The sequence below is a fragment of the Lepidochelys olivacea genome, assembly GCF_965140295.1.
Source record: "Lepidochelys olivacea isolate rLepOli2 genome assembly, chromosome: 8".
Taxonomy (NCBI): Eukaryota; Metazoa; Chordata; order Testudines; family Cheloniidae; genus Lepidochelys; species Lepidochelys olivacea.
In genome coordinates this window covers 74,185,984-74,202,076 of record NC_140418.1, presented here as the reverse complement: position 1 = coordinate 74,202,076, position 16,093 = coordinate 74,185,984, and the positions used below count along the sequence as shown (strand labels likewise).

The following is a 16,093-nucleotide window of genomic DNA, read 5'->3' as shown; positions in this document are numbered from 1 at the left end:
CCAGGGAAAGGGAGCAAGTATGATAGAAGGAACCCAGCTGAGGGTGGAGAAAAGAGCAAAAACGCCAAGTCTTTTAGGTGACAAGAAGTTTTAACATGATGCAGTAAGAGACAAAACCAATAGAGGAATTCAAGAAGAAAAGTGACATGGTTGGAGAGGGAAAGCAGAATACAACATTAGGTGCAGAATTTTGGACCAACTGAAAAGCAGAAGGATATAAAAAGCAGGGAGGCAGGTTATAGTGATCAAAGAATTATGAACAGCATATGGGCAAAGTCTTTTAACAGAGAAAGGGTGGATTAAAGAGAAAGTGACAACTTTGTAAAATATTAGCAACAGGGTTTGAAGAGAATCACATAACATGAAGGACAGAGTGGTGTTCCTTATGGAAAGGAAGAGGAATCAGAAGAAAAGACACATTCCGTTTTGGAAAGATCAAGTTGGTGGTCAGAGAGGCAACTCAAAAAAGAGACTGGAGAGTCAGGGAAAGGTCAAGAAAGTAGTTTGAGAAACCAGCTGCATAAAAGTCGCAGCCTCTTAATTTTGTTCACTACAAGGCATTGTAATGGCACCATATTAATAGTACCAAGTTGATCATGGTACCATTGCTGATATAATGAAACTATTCGTAAATAATCAGATTTTATTATTTGTATTACACTACTGGTTGGGAGCCCTCATCATGGACCAGGACCCCATTGTACTAGGCACTGTACAAATAAAAAACAAAAAGGCAGTCCCTGTCCCAGAGAGCTTAAGACGAGACAAAAGATGGATATAGACTGGCAAGGAGTACAAGAAAACAAATCTACTCCTAATATTCAGAGAACATGCAACAGTCTAGGGACACCTAGGCCATCAGCAAGTGCATACTGTATATAGAAAACAACCACATCACCTGCTGCACCAAAAATCACAGGTTTCTACCCCTTGAACTAAAGAGGAATCTCTCTTGGCAATAGTAGAGCTTATGTTTTCAGGGCAGCCTATAGAAAGCAGTATGATTACAAACTGAAATATCTGAGCAGGTCACTCCAGTACAGAACAACAAAGAACCCACGATATTACATACTGTTTACACACACAAAAATTAAGTTTCTCAAAACACAGTTCTTTTATAAATCTATTTTCTATAGGCTTGTTTTATCTGTGTTGCTTATCAGTGATTTGGCCTCCTGTTAGGCTTCCATTTGGCACAATATGTAATAGAGCTAATGTATTCTTTAATTAGAACTCAAGAATGCAGCAATGTGCTCATGTTCTAATTCTAAATTTAAACAGTTTTTAACACTTTCTTAGTATCTTACCTTTTATATCAGTCTTGTATAAATAGTGCAGGCATGATATTATGCCTTGATAATAATGTTAGCATAGTCAATAAGTTAGCTTTTAATTTAAGATACCACATCTTCCTCTTATTTTAAAATGTCACAAAAACTCTTTGCACAGAAAATATATTCTAATTAAAATAATTTTAAAAATAGCTACAAAAATTCTCTATAATTTTATACAAGTTCATATGACCATTGTTCATAATACTCTTAAACACTTCAAAAATTTTCTTATGCCAATTTTGTTCTTTCCTGTTTGTCCAATATTGATATTCTTCTGCCTCCACATTTCTTACAGAGCACAAGAGAGCACAGTTCTGGTTGTATTTCCTTGTTCTTGCATTATCATCAATGATGTATGCACAGGTCTGAGATACAAATACAGGAATGACGATAGTAGAACAGAACTACATCTCAGCCAAGATTTACAGGAGTGATGGGTATCTGTATTTGTATGTCCTGAACCTGACACTTTAACTTAGCAGTTTCAAAATGCGAAAACTTGGTCCTAGCCTGTCTCCAATAGTGACTAATGCTGGGTTGCTTTAGAAAAAACAAATGCAAGAGAGAGACATGGGAAAATTTCTTCCTAACTTCGGTTGGTGATCAGTGTATGGCTTGAGCCATGGGGGTTGGAAGCTCTTCTAAGGCTATCTTAGTTGCTCAGAGCTGAGGACATTTTCAGACACAAATGTCCAGTCTCTTAATAAAATTTTTTTACTACACTATTTAAGTCATATTTCCTTTTGTCGGAAGCTATAAAATAGGACCATGAAGGCCATCTCTACACATTTTACTTCTATCATCTTTTCTCAGTTTTTCTTTCCCTTTCCTCTCCTGGACAGTCCACCCCACACAATCCCACTACTGTTGAATGAAGTACCAGTAATTTCCTACCATCAACTTCTGTTCTACCATTACATTTTCTGTATTATTCTCTATCCTAACATTAGTAATTAATTTGAACTATATTAGCTGCAAGAGAAGTACAAAAATATTGTAGGGGTCATTCAAAAGCTTAAACTTTTACTGAAAATACATGTGATTATGCAAGGTGATGGACTGACAGGCTGGGAAACTGAAGTGCATGGCACCTACAGAATCTGCAGGGGCAGTGCAAGCTTTCCACATCTATGTACCAGTTTCCCTCAATCTTGATTTGGAGGGACTATCACTAGGGTTGAAAAGAGTTCTTTCTCCTCATCCATTCAGTTCTTAGCTTCTCAACTAAAACTGCCAACAAGAATGGAAATTACCATAATACCACTTGTGGTAGTCTGTGTATACTAGAAAACTGACTGACCCCAGGGAGTCATTTCACATTAATGGCTAACCAACAGGCAAGTGGTAAAAATACATAACCCTCAACAAAAAAAAAAAACCAGTGGATTTAAAAAAAGTTAGATATGTAGAATCTGGAGGATAATCTACACCATGCTATGTTCAGTCTTCAGATGTGGAAAACTCCACCACCAGAGATCAAGCCGAACGAGAATTACTTTTAAAATAGCATGCAAGAGTCATATCCATGCACAAGTCATTTCTCATTAACCGCTGCTAAAGAATAGCCCAGCAACAACTCTTACTGAGGCAATGGATAAGGAACAACTAACTTAAGCAATGTAACAAGAGAAAGATTAAATGTAAGCTCCTTTCAACAGAAATTGCTTCATAAATTATGTAAATAGGGGCTAGACTCTACAGAGACCAAGAAGTAGGCAAAAGTGATGATGCCTTACGTTTGGCACTATACCTTGAAATCTACATTTTTACCCTTTAAGTTAACATTAAATTAGACCAATATAGTATATGAACATCCACTTAAAGATGACAGATTTCACGTGGCTTTATCAGAGTTAAAACTCATCTCCATTTGTGGACAATTTATTTTTCCTGTATAACACATAACAGAATGTTATTTTTACCAGGTGTAAGTTTACGGTTTTGAAGCATCATTGCTCAGAATCTGAATCGCTGCTCAATGAGATTTTAAAAAGTCACTGATTACTGTAGGTTGAATACATGTGTTTTTATAAACTCCGTCAGTAACTATGAGTCTTTAGTGACAAGTGCCTGCAGGTTTTCTAGTTTCTCACAAAACTAAAAAACCGAGGATTGCAGTTTTTAATAAAGGTTTTTCCATTAAAAAAAAAAAAAGGTATTTTAATCCCAGCTCTTTCACATGACCATTTCTATCTACTATTTATTTGTACAGGTTCTCTGGTTTTTCCTTTTTCTATGAAGAATGAATGATGCTGTCTCTTGCATGTCTATACCAGTCCACAGAACAAAATCCCATTGCATTTCTCAAATCTCATTCTCCCCTGTCAAAATACTACTGCAAAAACAGGGCCAGCCCTGCCCTAACTCAGTCAGTACGACATCTTCAATCTTAAACCAATCAACAAAATGTTCTGTAAACAATTTTATAATTAAAAAAAACAAAACAAAAAAGTTTCATCTTGTTATTTTCTCCCAGGCTTATTTGTGAAATTTCTTCTTCTTCCGATTCTTCTTGCCTGTTGCAAGAGCTGCCTTTTCAGTCATGATCTCCTGGTACTTCCTTTTATTGTATCTGAACAACAACAAAAAGTCAATTTACTTTTATTAAATATGTCAAATCAGCAAGTAAAAGATGAGTGTAGCCTACAAAAATCCTAGATACAAAATAAATATTTTGCCGGAGTAAGTTTAGTCTTGTGTTTTCTGTTTCAAACTTCTTTAGTTTGATAAGTGTATCACTAGTAAAGGAGAAATGACACTGGTAATGTTGATGCGATAGTCAAATATTTGCAATCCTTTTTGAAATATTGCTGGTAGAATGATACCACCAAACTTAGGGGAAAAGGACTCCTGCATCACACAACATAAATGAAACATTTTAGTCTTTTTACAGGCAAGCTCCCCTGAGTAAAAAAGCAATAATTAAAGTGAAATGCAAATTGTAAAAACACCCAAGCATTTTTGCATTAGCAGCTCTTACCTGGAGCAATGGATTTTTACAACATGCACACAATTAGACTTCTAACATGTTTTATGGCTTGCTAAATGGCTGTGTATCCGTTAACGATGCCCAGGCTCAGCAAGAGCTGTGATGCCAATATTATTAATGTTGTCAGAAGTTTATGTTGAATGTTATGTTAATATCAGAGCACACTGAGAGGCTAACAGTCAGTCTTATTCTACTGCAGATTTGAGAGAAGACTAAGATTAATATTAAACAATACATACAGAGTGAAGACATGTTTAGCTGTTTTCCCAGGGTAGATTCTCCTGTTCCTGCATCAATTAGCAGCGTGAACAATGCCACCATTTTAGTGCTTGCTGAGGCTGCTGCTTGCCAACAGGAAACTTGACAAACAGTTGTAACACCTAAGTGCTTTATTCAGTTACTTTATTAATTACTCACAAACACTAAAATGGTCAGGATTTGTCAGCAATTCATCTTTAAACATTGCTTTTAATAAATATTTTTGAATTAATCAATGCCTATGAAAGAGTATTGGCTACAGCTAATCATACTGGTAGGAAATAGCTATGGAAGTTTCCATACCCTACGCTGCCAATACATTTAAAATCCTGACCTGCAATCAACTCCCGGTATCACAACCATGTTTCTCTTGCATGTGCGCACACACCAAAAAATGTGTCATTTATATGAAAAGATGAGAAACTGCAGCAGGGTATCATGTTAACAGACCAATATCCAAAATGGTTTAGGTTGCCAATCCACCCCAAGAATTATAGATGATCAAATATTAACTCATTAAATCATTCTTAAAAAAAAGATATTCAGATAAATTTGATCATCACAAAGGTGCCAAACTGACAACCCTGTAAACTGAAATCCCATCTATATGCATAGTTACAGCCCAGGTAGCAGCAGAGCAGGCTCACTTTCATTTCCCCATCAACATGCCTGAATCCTATTCTGCAAAAGTCACTTCCGGAAAAGAGGAGCTAGGTCAGGCCTAGTTCAATAGGCTCTGTGGTAAGACTGCCACTTGCGTGGACTTCTGTCTCCATTATGGAACTAAACCGAGACCACCAATAGTCCATTAGATAACTGACAATTTTTATATAGTGCATACTGCTTCCAATATACTTATCTAATTCAGTAAAGCATGAATTGATCAACTCCTGCTACTCTGATCTCTGGAATGGAAGTGTCTTGTGGTGGCACTATGCTGGCTCTAATGAATTACTTCTTACATTTAATAAAAAATTTTTAAAAAAACCCCCAAGTTAACTGAAAGGAAAAAATAAGTTACTCTAATCAAAATTGCAATACATTCCTGGATCATACTGCTAATATTACAGTTATAAAGAAGCTTATTTTTAAATACCTCCTAAACTCAGAATCTGCAAGCAGCTCTTCAACAATGGTTCTCTTCCTTTGTTTCTTGGGGATTCGAGCATGGTAAAAGTCTATTGGAGTGTCAACCACAGTTCCAACCTCGGAAAAGAAAATTTAAAATGAGCCTTCCTGCAACATAGTATCAAGGTTTTTGTTTGTTTTTAATGACAAATCCCAGGTGTTTGAAGAGAAAAATGGGAGGAATCATGAAAAGCTGTAACGCAAAGTGCCAAAAGAAACAAGCAGTGTTTTGTATGCATTATCACCATTTTCCTCTCATGTTTAATCCAAAGAATAGCATGTGAAAACAGTGCAGTTGTGAACACAGGAACTGGTACACCATGATAATCACAACCTAGCTCTCGAAATTTATATAGGATTATATTTTTGGTTACCTGAGGGAGGGGCAATTAAATCTTTCACAGGTCTTGTCCTTTATCACTACAAAGTTTTTGCTCAGCAATTACTATTACCTTTTAACCCAGTACAGGATTTAAGGGCCCTACCATGGAAAATGTTGAGCCCACTTCAACTCCCATTGATTCATGGCTGACACTTCTCTGACTTCTGATCTTTCACAGCAGTTGGTTTGGTCACCATGGGGACAAGGGAGGCCCATGGAGCATGTATTTCCTAGTATGGTAAAATGTGTATCTTGATCTTAATTAAATAGAATGCATCCAGATACTATCATGACAGGAAACTTACAATAGCATATAACAATGCTCAGCCTTGAAAGCAAGCCACCAATATTTTGAGAAAAATGAATATTTGTAAAAATGTGTGCTGAATATGCCAAATAGCTAGAGGCAAAGAAGGACTAAGAACCTAACTAAAAACATAAAAAACAACTCCAGATTTCCTGCAAGTTCCACCAGTTTCCAATTACTGTCATACCACAAAATACATTAAGCTGCAATAGCTACAGTAACAGGAATTTCAGTGGATCAATGGAGCCAGTCCACAGAGGAGAATCTTGACTAATAAGAGGATTAAATTATTATTATAGACTTGTAAAAAAAAGACTAATATACTGGAGAAGACCTGCAAAATATGAAAGGTTAGATACAAATTTATTACCATTGTGTGGCGTGAAAACAGATTTTGAAAACAAAGGGATGTATTTCCATCCTGTGAAATCAGTTCCAAGTCAGCAAGCAAAAAAACAATACAGAACACGGGCATATATAGAAGGACATAGATAAGGCTAAATAGTTGGTTGCAACAAAATCCCACTTGTAGACTGTAATCAAGGTCAAAAATTGTAAGTAAATGGAAAACAACATAATTTCATAGTATGTGCATCTAATTGTAAAAGTGAGTTTGGACAAATGGATGTCTAAAAATAACTAGATAGGAAATAAGCATAACTGTTCTGGACTATAAAAGTAGTAACAGGATCTCTTTATTTTTCCTGGTTCCTCACCTGAAAGTATTTGGGCAGACCATCTCTATCATTCTTCTTGTAAAAATGTTTGGGGTCCATGGAAGCCCTCATCTTCAGAGCCTTTAGATCATTTTTCAATTCATTTGTCATTTCTGGAGCTTTCATACCAAACCAGCCATCACCTGTTGTTTTCTCTCGCTCTGCCTATGACACAATATAAAGAACAATAAAACTGCACTGAAGAGCTTTTGTGGTGAAGAGGAAGGAAAAAGCAAAGGGTTGCTACGTTTAAAATAAAAGTATATTTCAGAGAACTTTACAGTCTGATTTTACAGATCATCATTAACCAACCTTAGCAACTGGTGCCTCCCAAGGACCTGATCTATGTTTCCCAAACATTGTAAAGAACAACACAACAAACTATGTAGACGTCACCAGGTAAGCAAAGATATTCTTATAAAAATATAGGGAAAGATGATGTCAAGGAAACCCCAGACCTTTTCAAAACATGCCAATTTAATCAACTCTGCAACTGGAACAAGGATTCTCCTCAGGCCAAGCACTGGGATCAGAATTTGCCCTTTCAGTCTTTGTACTACAGTCTCAACATTTCCAGAAGGCTGAATCTCACATTACTGTTCAATGCTGATATGAATTTGTAGTTCATAAATCAATATACTTAAGAGGGCTATGCATATATGTCACCTCTACATTTTCATATAACAGAGATTAAAAGCAGACTAATTCTGGTTTAGTATGCCAGATGTTACCATTCTGCAACAGTCAGAGGCTATCCACTTACCTTGCGCTGTTTCTTTATCTGATGGATTGACTCCCTGAATGGTGGAACACAGTTCTTTTTTTCAAAATCTGGAGTTATTATACTCTTCTGCAAGAGCTAGATGAGATCATTAAGTTACTGTTTAAATCATGCTGCTGATGAGACTGATCTGAATTGTATTACACATTTGGTTACACAAATAAGATAGCAGAAAAATGATAGGGAATCATAAGCAAGCATCATCTCAATAAAATGGTTGCTAAGTGAGACAAGCTTCCCTGCCCTATGATGGAGGAAGTGGGAGTTCTTAATACCAAAGAGAGCACCGGGCTGGCCAGCTACAAAGTGCAGAAGGCTGGCGCTGGAAGAAGTGAGCTAGCAGACCCTTCTGGCAGAGTAAATGAGCCCATTGGGGATGGGATTGTCTAAGAAAATAACTTTGCTGGAAAGCAATGCATGCCTGTCATCCCACTGACAGTCAGCCTAAAACCCCATCCCAAACAGCTATGGAGGGGTCAAAGTCCCTTCAACTCAGCAGTTCTCATATTAAGCATTATGAGCAGACCTAATTTTGCTGTGCTGTTTTGCACCAAGTTTTAGTTCCTGCTGAGGGTGTAACTGAATCAGACTCTCTCATTTACAACTGACAGCATCAGAATTATTATCTAGAACTGCAATGATGCAGTGTAGCAGAAACTCAATGAATGAAATATAATCTCTAGATAAATACCTGGCATGTATTTGAGTGGACTGGACTTCCTCCTATTCTGTAGGATAATCCGCAGCATTTACAATGCACTGAGGGCTCTATATAGACTCTTACATGCCATATAAATTTAATTTCTATCATAAAAACAAATTTAAATAAATGCTTTGGCCATGAAGAATTTCTCTTTCCTCCAAACTCTACTAGCAAGGCTTTTCTTTTTAAATAAATGTCACAATTGGATTAATTTTAGCATCTTTGAATCCTAGACATCTGTGTAAAATTATAATCTTAGATTCACGTTACCTCTTCTTTCTTTTCCCCCTTTAATTGTTTTATTGCACTTGAGCCAGCTTTTTGTTTTCCTGCATCAAAGCTAATATATAAGCCTCCAAGACTCTTGATATTTAGACCAGGATCTATGCTGCTTGATAGATGTAAACTGAAAGAGAAATGGCTCGTTAATCATTACAGTAATATTAACAATATTTATAGTGATCTTTAATATAGTGATGTAATATTTATAGTGATCTTCCAGCGTACCCTCTGAAGAAAGATAGGATTGAGAGAAAATCCTTCTTCTCTGTACTCCTGGTGCATATCAAATAGCTGTTATAAGGGGGTTTCTAGATTGCAATGCTCCAAAGAAATGAGATAACACAACTAAAAATGGAAGTGGATAGGTATAGCAAATCATACTGTACTTCCACTTGGTATAAAGCATAATATTTATCAATAAAATTTTGTTGGAGAGAACTACAGGGGAATCACTTCCTCAAAGCCTTCCCTGACTTGGTGGGTACATCCCTATCTATGTTATCAAAATATTCCTTTTCAATGTGTTTTGACTTTCAAAATGAAAAATTCAAGGTCACTGCCTATCTTTTATACATTTTGTAATTTGTTAACAAGGAATCCAAACAGAAGAGCAAGAAGCAACAAGAACTAGTAAAAGCAGAAGAACAAGATGGAGGTAGAAACATATTAGATTCTTGAACACTAGTGCCTGTGTGTTTGCTACCATCAGACATACACTGAGATTTCTAATGCCCTTGCCTGTATTCCTAATAATACTTTATATTATTAGAAACTAAATTTTGAAAATGTAATACACATTGCACCATTTGTCCCATTACTGCATTCTGGCAATTCAATTAACTAATTCATAAAATATGTTTGATGGTCAATTTGAGAGGCATGTTTTCTGTTGAAAAGATTTAATGAAAGCTATAAAATGTTAAGAAAACAATGAACTGTGTATGCAATTAACACAACAAACCCAGGCTAGTCAGTTTCAGCCTAGCCTAAATATGCAAAGTTTGGGTTGCAAATGCTGCAGGGGGATGTGTAAACTAAACAAACATTTTCACTTGAATTATAAAATATTTTAAAAAGTGTTTTACTACTGGGTTTTGTGAAATTTTGGGTGCTTAAATAAACAAAACACCCTAAATTTAGTCAAGTGGCTTTAAAAGTCTCATTATATTTATTAATATCGAACTCAGGGACAGTTAAATCTTTCTACTTAGGGTAAGTGTACCTTTGGGAAAGTATTTGTGATCTACAAATGAAAGCACTGTCTATGCAAAGCAGGGTTTTTTAATATGTGGGAACCAAGGAACAGAAAGGTTCAATGGCAAATTAGTTAGGCTTTGATATGGAACCACCTGAGTTCTAGGCTCAGGTCTGGTGCTTAAGAAGCTTTATTTTAAAGCAATTTTTACAAACACTTGGAATGATAAAAGGCTGTGATCTGTTTGCATGTGTGGCTACCTTAGCAAGATAGCGAACTATTTCATCAAATGAACTGAAATAGGCAGGGTTCACAAATACCCATTATTAGCTTGGACAGTGCCATGCATTCCTGTTCCTCCCTTTCATTTAAGTTTTAAAAACCTTTGTCTTTATTTACCTACCTTAAAGAAAAAACAAGGAATGACGTTTGTTTTTTCAACTTCCCAGTTTTGTACACTTTATTTCAAAAACTACTTAAGATGATTAAATGACAGTGTTTTCAGTACTAAGAACACTGCACTCCATCTAAAGAGCTCTGTAATTCATAGCAATGCTGAAACTATGAATTTTTATGAGATTCAGCCAACAAAAATAGATATTGGAGAGGGTGGGGAGAGCCACTCCTGTGGTGAGGAAAGGTACCACTACAGCTGGAAAGAAAGAGCCTCAGGTGGTGATAAAAAGATTTAAAAAAAAACAACTGGCATCAGCTGGATTGAGGGAAACACCACTAAAGGGTCCTTAAAGGACAGCCACACTGGTGGAACCTCTGCATGTCACAGACCTGTGTCTGGATGTATACATAACAGAAAGACTTGTTGAACTGTGGAGCTATAATTTCACTTTGGAGTTCAAGCAACTCCAGTTTCACACATTGATTATATCACAAGAACTCTCTCATTAGTATACTAACAATATGCCTGTTAGAATTGTATGTGGCTGCTTAAGTTATCTGTAAAAAACACTTACATATTAGGCTTTTTCTTTTTCAATAAATATGCATGTTCATCCTCATCTATGAACTCCTCCTCATCTTCCAGATCTGAAGACTCATCTCTTTCACTTTTTTCATCCTTACTTTCTGCATCGCTCCTTCTATCTTCATCCTTACTTTCTGCATCGCTCCTTCTATCTTCCTGTTCTAGGTAATACTTTTTGTTGCCGTCCAAACCAGGTTCTGTGTCAATTACAAACAGTTCTCCATGTGATGAGTCATTTTCTAAAGATTTGTTCAAGGATGACTTCTGATTTCTGGTCTCTGTACAATACAGATTTTCTCCTACATCACTCACTTCTTCCACATCACTGTTTTCCTTTTCATCACTCTCATCACTGCTCAGGAGCAACATAGCAGATTCCTTTTTATTACATGATCTTTTGGTTACATGTGGGGAGGATTTAGTAACTAGTTCTGCTTGACTTTCACCATTGTCTACATTGATAGACATTTTGCAGTCACCATCACTGTCACCACCAACTGGTGATAGGTATATGCCCTTTTGTGGGCTGCCTGTTGTGCTAGTTGGCTTGTCTGCTACCATTAATTCATCTGCATGGGTGAAAGATCTCTGTGTAGCCTCCCCAATATCTGCTTTTTGGTGTTCTGGAATTATTTTGCTTTTACTTGGGGTTGTCTGCCTTTGGGACTTAAAGGACTCATCAAGGCTCTCATGGTCAGATAGAAAAAGGGAAGCACTTTTCAACTGTGATTCTTTTCCAGTTATGTCTCTCTCCTTTTCTAACATTTCCTCTGAGTTATCTACAATTTCAATCTCCTTTATTGTTTCTTTTTTAGGAGATTCTATGGTACATCTTTTTCCTGTTTCTTTAGGACTGCTGGGTGTTGAATCAATTAAAACTTGTTTTGGGTCATCACTTGGGTTTGTATTGGCAGATTCAGTCTGGCATTGGGTCTTGCAAGGGCTGGGTTGTTTATTACTCTGAGTGATGTATCTATTAGATGAAAGAGAGGAAGCTTGCTCTGTATCAGGATCAGATTTTGTGATACGTTCACAGTCAGATATGTCTACTGGTTGGGATTTAATTCTGTCCTCAGTTAACGTCTCATCTTCCAGCCCAACTTCACTAACTTTTTTCTCAGTTTGTCTAATGGTTTCTGCTTGCGCTTTCATTAGCATACTCCTAGTTATTCTTTTGGTAGTTACAGTTGGCTCCACACAAAGACCCGAGCACCATGACTCTGCATCAGAAACCTCTTCAGCTTGGGCTTCACAAACTGGATCTGGGTGGAGTTTAGCTTTGCATTTCCTGCTTCTCGTAGTTCTTGTAGCACTAGTTGTACAGATGCCAGATACAGTTGAAGAACATGACTCAGCTTCAGACACATCTTCATCTTGAGATTTACTTAATTCACTTAGAAGAGCTGCCTTGCTAGGCCTATTTTTGGCTGGTGAATCTGGTTGATAAGGAATTGTGATTTGTCTTCTCCTTGTTATCCTTATGAATAAAGGTGTCTCAAGTTCGGACACGGCAGAGTAATTTGATTCTGCTTCATCTCCATCAGCCTTTGGCTCAACACATGATTTTGCTGAACGCACATTTTTGTCTCTATTCTTAGTTGTTTGTGCCTCAGAGGGATCACCAAGGTCTGATTTTGTTTCAGCATCTTCCAATCCCTCATCCTGAGATTCATGAATGATTTCTGGCTGAGAGTTTACTTTAGTTCTTCTCCTGGACATCTTTGCAGAAACAGGAGTACTAACTTCAGCAGATGCCAGCTACAGAAATAAAAAGAACAACAACAAACAAGACATTTCCACAGAAAAATACACTTTTAAAGGAGTCACATGAGTAATTCTGGCCTCAAATTCACAAGCATTTTGACTTTTAAAATAACTGTCTGGAGAAAGTTAATGTGATGACATACATTTTGCATTATGCAATGTTTAGTACCACAACCTGCAGGTGAAGAAGCTCCATTATTCATCACTCCATTTGCCCACTTATTCCTTTTGCAAACTAGCATCACTTTGCCCACATTGCTTCCTCCTGGCAGAATCCTACTTCCTGAGATGTGTGCTGTTGGAGACCTCACAGATATGCTTTTATGTCCAGCAATTCATTTTCCTGTTGTTGTTTTTTCTGCTTTATACCTCCACACAGTCCTTTATTAAATAAGTCACAATTAACTCTGACAGATTTATGTAACTGGACAGCTGAGAATGGCCTGAGGTCCAGCCATCTCCAGCTGCGAGAACAGCCCCATGGACTGTCCTCTAGGACCACAAGGGTGGTATAAATCACTGTTAGGACACCAGATCCCACACCAACTGGAATTCTATCAGACCCAAGAATCAAGCTATCTTCTGTGCAAGAATAAGCAAAAAACACCCCAAAAATACATCAACTAAACAAAATGCTCTGAATCTAGTTCAATCTGGGTTTGGCAGGCTGCCATAAGAAGCCGATTCCAAACATGGAATTCCTTAACTCAGACACCCATCCCTAGCTGCTAACTGTTTAAGCCTAGGAACTGATAGCAGGAGCATCAGAGGGGATTGTAATTCCCACAATAAGGTACAGAGTCAGCCTTTCAAAGAGCTTTGACCCAGACCATTCATGGCTATGAAGATTACCAACACCTTGAACTGGGGTATTAATAAATAAAAGTCAGTACAAAGACTTGGGTTCAAATGTTATGTATTCATTGAAGCTTGTTCCACGGCAGGCAAATGCATTCTGCAATAGCAGGAACCTTCTGACAGACAGAATATACTATGTTAAGGAGGCTATACTATCTAGAGTAGTCCTAAACCCTCCTAACACAATGGTATCTATGCAACAATGCTTCAGCCGTCTAGCCTTGCAGTGCCAAAGCATGGATAACCGTTGCAAAGTCTGTATCGCATCAAAATACTCAAAACTTCCTGGCTAGCACTGGATGATGAAAGGCACCACAAGCGACTGCTGCTATGTAAAAACTGGTAATGAATCTAACAGAATCCCCCACGCTGCGATTCCTATTTGTCAATACACTGCCATTTTATTCTGAACAGCATCTGTCATACAGAGTGTATCCCAAAAGCCCCCCAATCAGTTAAATAGCCAAAGAGTGAGAAAGCCATTATAGAAAAAAAAGATAAAAGAAATGCAGAAGTGTGTCCAATTATTAAATCTCTCTCACGTTTAGCAAAAAGGAAAGGAGTACTTGTGGCACCTGAGAGACTAACAAATTTATCTGAGCATAAGCTGTAGCTCACAAAAGCTCATGCTCAAATAAATTGGTTAGTCTCTAAGGTGCCACAAGTACTCCTTTTCTTTTTGCGAATACAGACTAACACGGCTGCTACTCTGAAACCTCTCTTGTTTAGGGAGCCTTTCAACTGTTCCCTGCCATAGTTTAGAGCTACAACTAATACACAGGTTTCAGAGTAGCAGCCGTGTTAGTCTGTATTCGCAGAAAGAACAGGAGGACTTGTGGCACCTTAGAGACTAACCAATTTATTTGAGCATAAGCTTTCGTGAGCTACAGCTCACTTCATTGGCTGCATACTTCACTTTCAAGCTAGTGGCGGCAGGCAATCGAACCGCTGGAGAAGGGGACCAGCCCGCCTCAGCAACGCAGGCGAGCAAGGACCCGCCAGCACCGTCACCTGCAGGAGAACCAAGAACCGGGACGGTGGGGGGGGGAGACTAACAGCCCGGGCAGCTGCCACCCACCGGGACCACCCAGGCCCCGGTCAATCATTTCTAGCAGGCCCATCACCGGGGTATCTGGGCTGGGGTCACCCGCCGGGAGAGCGGAGTCGGCGGCCAGGCCTAGCACCACTACCCGGCCCTGTGGCACAGCCCGCACCTCGCCAGAGGCCCCCGGGGGCTCCAGGCCGCTCACCCGGGGCTGGGCTGCAACCCCCTTGGGCAGAGCAGGCCCCGCGCTGCAGGGCGAGGGGAGCCGCTCAGCAGCCTAGCCCCGTGCCGGGGGCCCCACACGCTGGGCCGAGCCCTGGGCAGCGCACGCGGCCGGCCCGCGGAGCGCGCAGACTAGCCAGGCCCTGGCAGGGGCTTGCGGGCGCCTCCCGCTTCCTTCCTACCTCTGCCGCAGCCGGGGCAGCGGCCTCGAGCCCGCGCCGCGCTGCTCGCCGCGTGGCCACCATCTTCCCCCGCGTGCCGCAGTGTGCGCAGCACCCCGTCCGTCCGCCCGCCCTGCCCTTCCGGCCCGGGCCGCCGGGAAAAGAGCTCCGGCGGGGCACAGCCACCTCCGCGGCCGGGGCCGGCGAGGAGGGGACACCCGGGGCACGGCCCCGCCTCTGCCGCCTACTCGGTGTCACGGCGGGTCCGTCTTCACGGAGCCTGAGGCCGTGCGGGGGCCTTAACCCCCACGGGGGGACTCCTGTTGGCACAGGGCGTCTCAGCCTCCTTCAGCACGGTTCTGGCGCCCCCAGCTGCTAGGAAAAGCCCGAGCAGGGGAGCCGCGAGCAGCCAGCGCCTGTGGCTCCGGTTTGCACAGCCGCTCGCCGGATGTTTGGAGTCCAACAGGTGGTTCCTGACGGCTGGGGACTGGGCCCCTGCAGGGTGGACTACGGCCGCTCAGCCCAGTCAACAGCTGTCACAGAATCATAGAATATCAGGGTTGGAAGGGACCTCAGGAGGTCACCTAGTCCAACCCCCTGCTCAAAGCAGGACTGATCCCCAACTAAATCATCCCAGCCAGGGCTTTGTCAAGCATGACCTTAACAACCTCTGAGGATAGGGAGTCCACCACTTCTCTAAGTAATCCATTCCAGTGTCTCATCACCCTCCTCCTGAGCTAGTTTTTTCTAATATCCAACCTAGACCTCCCCCACTACAATTTGAGACTATTGCTCCTTAGTCTGTCATCTGGTTCCCCTGAAAACAGCCTAGCTCCATCCTCTTTGGAACATCCTTTAAGTAGTTGAAGGCTGCTATCAAATCAAATCGCCCCTCACTCTTCTGCAGACTAAACAAGTCCAGTTCCCTCAGCCTCTCCTTGTAAGTCATATGCCCCAGTCCCCCATCTGGCCTCTCTCCAATTTGT

The 16,093-nt window shown here is 40.0% G+C and overlaps 1 protein-coding gene across 1 annotated transcript; it reads right to left on the bottom strand.

Annotated features, from left to right (window-relative positions):
- Positions 1-625: 625 nt before the first annotated feature.
- DNTTIP2 (deoxynucleotidyltransferase terminal interacting protein 2) lies at positions 626-15,459 on the bottom strand. Its single transcript, XM_084636836.1, has 7 exons — positions 15,129-15,459; positions 11,047-12,815; positions 8,869-9,004; positions 7,878-7,973; positions 7,115-7,279; positions 5,678-5,787; positions 626-3,906 (listed from the first exon to the last, which is right to left on the bottom strand). The coding sequence occupies exons 1-7, from the start codon at positions 15,189-15,191 to the stop codon at positions 3,813-3,815; spliced, it is 2,433 nt and encodes an 810-aa protein (XP_084492962.1). The 5' UTR covers positions 15,192-15,459; the 3' UTR covers positions 626-3,812.
- Between the last annotated feature and the right edge of the window lie 634 nt (positions 15,460-16,093).